Here is an 8288-nt window from a genome sequence, read left to right on the forward strand (position 1 = left end):
TGTCTTTCAGAGTACAGGAGTTAATTAGGAAAAATAGCATTATCTTTAATAACTGTTGAGCTAGTAAAATCACTGTTGTTAAAAGCACACTACAGCATCAAACAGTAGTTTACTGCTTAGTAGCTTGTGACCTCGGTCAAGATTCTTGACCCATCAGCGTCAGTTTTCTCATTTGCAAAATTGGGGTAGATAGTTGCTGGGTAATAAGATATTCTGAGGATTGAATAAAGTAATTCATCTAAAGCATGTAGCAAAGTGCTTGGCTATACAATTTTTAAAAGCTGGCAGGATACCCTCTCATTTTTAAGCAAGATAAGCAGTTTCTTATCCTGTGATTTCTTGCTGAGTGATGTAGAACAACTGTTACCCACCCCCATCATTCCTCTATTCCTACTGTAGGTTTAGCCCAAGGTTATTTATATTTATTCTAATGATCCTGCTCCCAAAGTCTTTCATGTAGAATTGTTTCCTGTCTGCACCTTTTTGGACCTTTGGCATTAGATTTGTTTGGTTTTTGGAAAAGCCAAACATTATTTAGTCTTACAAAGCAAAAAAAGGGTAACAGGGTCAAAAATTTATTTTGGTCAAAAACAAGTATTGACTAAGTTAGTGAGACTGGTTTTCTTCAGTGGCTTATATGCTGTAGATAAATCTTTTCCAAGGACTCCCTTAAAATGAGCTCTCGTGTGTTTGAGTAATCTTAGAATGGTCTATTTTAAATGTTAATCCTCTGGCTGTATAATTTAGTATGTTTTGTTTAGGTTCGAAGTTTATTTTTTCTTTTATCATTATCTTTTTTTAAAAGGACACTATTTAGTGAGACAGGTACCTGTTTCCATGTCAGGAGATTTGGGTTCTTGTCCTGGCTCTTAGAACAGTTAGGTATGTTGACCATAGAAAAGTCTTCACCTTTCTTTGGCCTCATTTTTCTCATCTCTCAGTGAATAGATTGTTCTAGATCAGGGATAGGCAAACTTTATCTGTAAAGGCCCAGATAGTCACAACTATTCAACCCTGCTGGAAAAGCCACATTGACACACATATGTAAAATGGGCATGGTTGTGTTCTAAGAAAACTTTAATTATGGATTAATTAAATCCATATTTAGCCTATGCGTAGTAGTTTGCAACTCCTATTCGAGATTACTGAAGCCCCTTCCAGCTCTTAAATTCTGAGTTTTATGCCTAAGTAGGAGACAGTCTAATCTGTTGAGGATCCCTTGAAATAGTCTATTTGAGAAAATATTTCTGAAATGTCCTTAATTTTTTTTTTTTTTTGGCCGCACTGTGCGGCATGCAGGTTCTTAGTTCCCCGACCAGGGATTGAACCTGTGCCCCCTGCAGTGGAAGCTCAGACTCCTAACCACTTGGACCACCAGGGAATTCCCTGTCCTTAATTTTTGATTGTGTAAATGGCAGCATCTTAATTTTACAGCAGAGTCAATAAACCAGAACAGGGGTTTGTGTCTAAGTAAATATGTCCTGCTATTTAATCTGCCTAATATTTATTTTAGGTATTATAAAATGTCTATGAAACAAATAATAGTTATTTATTTTTTCATTCTAGAAATGTGTGTTCTGCGAATGACTCGAGCTAGACGTTCCCAAGTAGAGCAACAGCAGCTCATCAGTGTTGAAAAGGCTTTGGCAATTCTTTCTCAGCCTACACCCTCACTTGTTGTGGACCATAAGCAATTAAAAGTATGTAAATTGAAATCATAATGCTTTCATTGTGCAGGTTAGAAACATAACCCACCAAAAGAGGGGTTGTAATAGTACATTGCATAAATTTGGCATGTAATAAATAATGATCTTTTATGAAAGGATAAACTTGGTATAGAATAACTTTCATAAAGGCAGTGGTTGGAGATGGCTAGTATGTTGGTATTATTGTTTTTGACATACTTATCTATGTCACTGATCCCATACATTGTTTTTATGACCATTACATATGGCCATTTTAGTTGGTTTTTACTTAACAAAAACATGCAACCGTGGTTAACTATGAGGTAATGGAATATCAAGGTAAGACCAGACTTGAAGAATCACAGAAATTTATCAATAGTAAGTCCATTTCAGTCATGACAAAAAAACATTGAGTGGATGGAAATTCCTTTTTGTAAGAAAAGAACCCTGACGTGGTGAGGTCATTTATGTACTGTCTCTTTTTATTTCACATAACAGAATTGATTATAATGTACTCATAGTGCCATAAAATATTCTGCAAAAATGTTGCCTTTTTTCCTGTTAGTCTAATTTGAGATTATTTTTTAATTTGTGTCTAGTGATGTATGGCTAGAATTGAAATTGGCAACCTCCTCAGCTGTAGTTTTTAGGATGAGAGGCCAGAGTCATAGAATGTAGATAACATTAACTGACAGCTGAATGTCAGAGTCATTATCAGAGGCTGCAGTGTCTCATTAGATGACTTGGCCTGCCTTCTCTCTGGCTTATATTCTAAAAATGCCCCCACATCTTCAAAATTAAAATATCTCAGGGAATTTCTCTCACATATGTAACACTTACGTTTTCTTTTAGAATCTTTTGAAGACAGTTGTTAGAAAAAGTCAAGAATACAATATTTTTCAGTTGGAAAATTTGTATGCTGTAATCAGCCAGTGCATTTATCAGCATCGCGGGGATTACGACAAAACGACACTTATTCAGGTAAACTGATATGTATAAGTTAACACATTATAAAAAATTTTAAATACCATCTTTTAGTGTGTGGATTATGGATTATTTCTAGGTATAACTGTTCTGTGCTTTTTTAAATCTAGCACTTAAATTAGTTTGTGTTTCTTTAATAAGCAATGGAACACTGTAGTATCTGTAAACTGAAAAATCTATTTTGTGTGTATATTGATGAAGATATATAGTTCCTTTTTAAGACAGACTTAACATAGACCTATTTGTCTTTACTTAATCCTGCTTTACAGTGGGCATTCAAGGACTAATGTTTAAAATAGAGTTTGGCTGATACCTATATAGTATTTTATATATATATATATATATAAAACTGGTATCTACTATATATCTATTAGCATGTAATAGATATAGTATTTAGTATATCTAATAAAGTATACTATGGTACCTACACAGAATAATATACATGTAAAGTAGTACCTACAAAATATAAAGTATTAATATCTATATGTACACCAGTGCCTTGATTAATAACTGTATGAATTTAATGTAAGATGAAAGCATCTCAGACTTACTTCAAAGAGGTTTAAATAATGAAGTCCCATCAGTGATACCAGTCTATGTGATAGTCATAAACACTGGACAAAGTTTCTGTTTCACTATCAGGTATATACATGGATAATAATATCCTTAAGGTTGTTTACTGCAAAAAAAACCCCCCAGCAATGGAGTCATGTTTCTTTGATTTTTTTCCATATTGAAACTTACTGTTTTTCCTTCCTACCCTTTATCTAGAAAATGGAGCAAGAAATAGAAAACTACAGTTGTTCCAGATCATGATGTTATGGTACCAAATATTCTTTATATTCCGTTCCTTTGTCATGCTGACATAACTGATGCAAGATGAAATCCTGTATCTTTAAGGAAAAGATTAAAATAGTAAATAAAAATATTTAAACTTTTCTGGTATTTATGTACATGTGTAAGATAAATTACAGAGATAACTGATAAATATTGGAATTTTCATTGAGTCACTGTAGTATAGTATTCCTGTGCTTATCAGTAGTTAAAATGTGGCCAACTCTTAATATAAAAGTTATTTTGATAACTAATGTTTATGGCACTTAAGAGTAATTAGTGGGCTTCCCTGGTGGCGCAGTGGTTGAGAATCTGCCTGCCAATGCAGGGGACACGGGTTCGAGCCCTGGTCTGGGGAGATCCCACATGCTGCGGAGCAACTGGGCCCGTGAGCCACAATTATTGAGCCTGTGCGTCTGGAGCCTGTGCTCCTCAATAAGAGAGGCGGTGATGGTGAGAGGCCCGCGCACCGTGATGAAGAGTGGCCCCCGTTTGCCACAACTAGAGAAAGCCCTCGCACAGAAAGGAAGACCCAACACAGCCATAAATAAATAAATAAAGCAAACTGTCAACAATTAAAAATAAATAAACACTATTATATTTAAGGGCAGTCTGTTCCTTTAAAAAAACAAAAGTAATTAGTGACATTGACATTCTTTTGTTTTAAGCACTTTTAATTTTATCCTTCCTAAAAATAGTTTATTGTGTCAGACTAGAAACTTATTTAACCATTGTCTCTTTGCCATCCTTTGTCATCTTTGTTTTCTTCAATGCCCATCTCCCATCTGCCTTTAGCGTCCCCGCCTGTTCACTTAAAAGCTAGTGTTCGAGTAGTGATTTGCAGGAGGGCCCTTGAACAACTTCTAGCTGCACCACAATTCTGTACTTGAAGGTCAAAATTAATGCTTTTTAGATAAACATTTTTTATAATTCTCGTTTGGATTAATAAAAATTTTAAATATTTTTCGGTTTACTTTTATGATTATATATACAACAAATGTATTAATGACTACTTTGTTAAACATCTTTTTAATAGCACGAAATTTTTATATTTGAAAACTATTTATATCCTTCTAAATGTGTTTAGGTTATATTCTATAGATACCTTTTATATACAATTATGTAAATATTATAAATTTTGTATTAATGATACCAAAAATACATTTCTTTCTTAAAGAAATAAAAACATTCACTGCCATGCATATTCACTCCCTTCCCCCCCTGCCCATGTTTTTCCTTTTTAGGAGACATTCTACTATTAGTTTGTGAAATAGCTTCTGTTAGAAACTTCTTTTGAGGGGAATAGGGGATAATGATCTCATATGAGAGATTCTGGATTCTAATACAGTTTCTGAGTTAAACTGCCTTTTGTTGTCATTTTATCTGGATATTGTATTTAAAGCCTTCTAAAACTCAACTCAGATACCTTAATTAGTAGATACTGTCTTATGTAATGCGTGATGCAATGCAAGTCACTGAAAACGTTTAAGTACCTGTATATTCCTGGATTCGCATACACACACACGTACTCATTTTTAGTGAAGTTTATTATAACTTATTCTAGATGCATTTTTTATAACTAGGATTTTATTTTATATTTATAGCTTCTGTAATAAATTTTAAAGGTGAAAATTGCTTCTCAATGTTGTTTCTGTTTCTTAATTATTTTAAAATAATTCAGTGCAAAACAGTTGCAAAAATCTGTTTTATTACCGTGCATAATTTAAAATGCTGTTGACACTGAAATGTGTATATTCTTTAGCTACAAAGACTAATCTGCTTCCTGTCCTTTTCATGACACACTGTCTGCAGACGTGGGAAGTAATATATCTACATTCCTATGTAGACTTTCAAAACCATGCTGAAATTGCAAACCTAGAATTCTTTTTCTCATTTTTTTGCTTAAAAGTGCAATCAGGCTATAGTAATTAGGCAAGAAAAAGAAATAAAAGGCATATTCACAGATGATCTTATATATAGAAAATCCTAAAGAATCCACAAAACATGGGTTAGAGCCAATAAATACCGCAAAGTTTCAGGATAGACTATCAGCATAAAAGTCAGTTGTATTTCTGTATACTAGCAGTGAACGGTCCAAAAAAGGAAACTAAGAAAGCAGGTCCATTTACATAACACCTAAGACAGTGGAACACCTAGGAATGAATTTAACCAAGGCAGTGTAAACTTGTACACTCATGAGTAAAAAATGTTGCTGAAAGAAATTAAATGAGACCTAAATAAATGGAAAGAGATCCTGTATTCATGTATTGGAAGACTTAATGTTGTTAAAATGGCAATGTTCCCCAAAGCAATCCGCAGATTCAGTGCAATACCTTTCAAAGTCCCAATGGCCCTTTTTGCAGAAATGGGAAAGTCAGTCCTAAATTCATAATGGAACTGCAAGGGACCCTGACTGGCCAAAACAATCTTGAAAAAGAAGAGAAAGTTGGAAGACTCATACTTTCTTTATTCCAAAACTTACACAAAGTTACATTCACAAAACAGTGTGGTACTGGCATAAAGGACAGACAAATTTAAGAGCTAAAACTATAAAATCCTTAGAAGAAAACAACCTTGAATTTGGCGATGATTTCTTAAATATGGCACAAAAAATACTCTAGCAACTAAAGGAAAATTGGATAAATGGTATTTCATCAAAATTCAAAACCTTCATACTACTTCTGCAGATAGTATCTATACTATAATTATTATATAATTATGTAATTTAATATGATACTATCTTAAAACTCAACAAGAAAAAGACAATCCAGCAACGGATGTTTCTGATGACTTAACAGTTTTGAGGAGTACTGGTCAGGTATTTTGGAAGATCTCCCTCTGTTGGAATTAGTCTGTTTTTCTCATGATTAGACTGGGATTATGGGTTTTGCGGAGGAAGATCACAGAAGTAAAGTGATCATATCAAGGTAGGTTACTATCATGGTGAGTTATGACTGTTGATTGACCTTGATCACCTGGCAGAAGCAGTGTTTCTCAGGTTTCTCCATTGTAAAATTACTCTTTGGGTACTGTGCTCCGGAGGAAGGTCACTGTATACAGCCCAGTCTTAAGGAACGAGAAGTTATGCTCCCCCTTCGTCTTTGTTTTTTTTTTTTTTTTTTTTTTTTTTACTGTTTCTATCAGGGATCCCTGTAACTGTACACCATGGGATCAACTGAGATTATTTCAGTCTCACTTATCTTCTCTTCAGTACAGCCTCCCTGCCACATAACACACACAGAATACATTTTTGCTCAAAGTAATGCAATTGAGAGATTTCCCCATAATAAGAGGGACTTTATTAGGACTTGAGTGTAAGGTAACTACTTGCTGAGAGATACTATATGTGGGGGTAAAAACTCTATTTTTTACTGACGTAGAGTTGATTTACAAAGTTAGTTTCTGGTGTAAAGCAGTGATTAAGTTATACATATATTTCTGTGCATCTGTGTTTCCTTTTACCTGGTGCCTGGAAAAAATTCATATTTATAGTTTTAAAATATATTTATATATTATTATATGTATTAAATATATATATAAGCATATTAAATATATATATAAGCAGAGAAGGGCAGAAAATGCTCTCACCCCTTTCCTTCCAGAGACCTTTCCTAGAAATTGTGCACACTTCCCTTTTTTATCTCACTGGCTGGAACTTAGTCACATGGCCCCATTTTGTTGAGAGAGAGAGAGAGGGAGAGGGAGGGAGAAAGGAAATAGCTGGAATTCCAGAAGCTATCTTGGACTGTGAGGTGACCTTAAAGATGGAAAGATTCAGGGACTATAATATTTTTAAATTCAGGACTTGTTTCTTATAGGAAGTAACAGCTGAAAAAGTAAGGAGCCACTGAGTCCTTGAGCACACAAGTGGCATGGTCAAATGGACTTGAAAGCTTTTCTTAGATGGTCTAGAAAGTGACAGGCTAGAGGCAGGAAAGTCGAAAGAAAGACTTAGAAGGCATATTTGTAAAGGCTTAGTAAGACCTTGATTAGTAGTGCAGTGCATATTAAAGATAATTCCATGGTTGTATACATAAGCCCCCTGGGGATTGGTGGGGCTATTCACAGTAATACAGAAAAGTGGCCAGTTTCAGAGATGAGTTGAATACAATTAAAAACATTTTGATTTTCAGGTAATATGGGGAGGCAGAAGAGAGTACAGTCTTTTTTTTTTTTTTTTGCGGTACGCGGGCCTCTCACTGTTGTGGCCTCTCCCGTTGCGGAGCACAGGCTCCGGACGCGCAGGCTCAGCGGCCGTGGCTCACGGGCCCAGCCGCTCCGCGGCATGTGGGATCTTCCCGGACCGGGGCACGAACCCGCGTCCCCTGCATCGATAGGCAGACTCTCAACCACTGCGCCACCAGGGAAGCCCCCGAGAGTACAGTCTTTATAAGTCCATATTTTGAACATGATTGTTGTGGCAGGCTGAAAAACAGCCACCAGAAAGACATCTTCATCCTAATCCCTGGAACCTGTGAATGTTTCCTTCTATGGGAAAACAAAAAAGGAAAGGGTTCTTTAGATATAATTAAGGATCTTGAGATGGGGAGATTATTCTCGATTGTGTGGACCCTAAATGCAATTATGTATCCTGATGAAAGGGAGACAGAGGGAGATTTTAAAGAGAAGGCAGTGTGACCATCAAGTCAAAACTTGACATCAGGGACTTCCCTGGTGGCACAGTGGTTAAAGAATCTGCCTGCCAATGCAGGGGACACGGGTTCGAGCCCTGCTCCGGGAAGTTCCCACATGCCGCTCTGAGCCTGCGCTCTAGAGCTCGCGAGC

The 8288-nt window shown here is 35.8% G+C and overlaps 1 protein-coding gene across 1 annotated transcript in view; it reads left to right on the forward strand.

Moving 5' to 3' along the window:
- Nucleotides 1-3757, forward strand: part of ATAD2 (ATPase family AAA domain containing 2) — a 71357-nt gene extending 67600 nt beyond the window's left edge. Inside the window, exons 26-28 of the mRNA XM_029223012.1 lie at nt 1567-1700; nt 2538-2666; nt 3441-3757. Coding sequence (XP_029078845.1) covers nt 1567-1700; nt 2538-2666; nt 3441-3485 — 308 coding nt within the window. The 3' untranslated portion in view covers nt 3486-3757. The remainder of the gene's footprint in view (nt 1-1566; nt 1701-2537; nt 2667-3440) is intronic.
- The last annotated feature ends 4531 nt before the right edge of the window (nt 3758-8288 follow it).

This window comes from Monodon monoceros, unplaced genomic scaffold (genome assembly GCF_005190385.1).
Source record: "Monodon monoceros isolate NGI ecotype Baffin Bay Population unplaced genomic scaffold, NGI_Narwhal_1 Super_Scaffold_14, whole genome shotgun sequence".
In the NCBI taxonomy this organism is placed as follows: Eukaryota; Metazoa; Chordata; class Mammalia; order Artiodactyla; family Monodontidae; genus Monodon; species Monodon monoceros.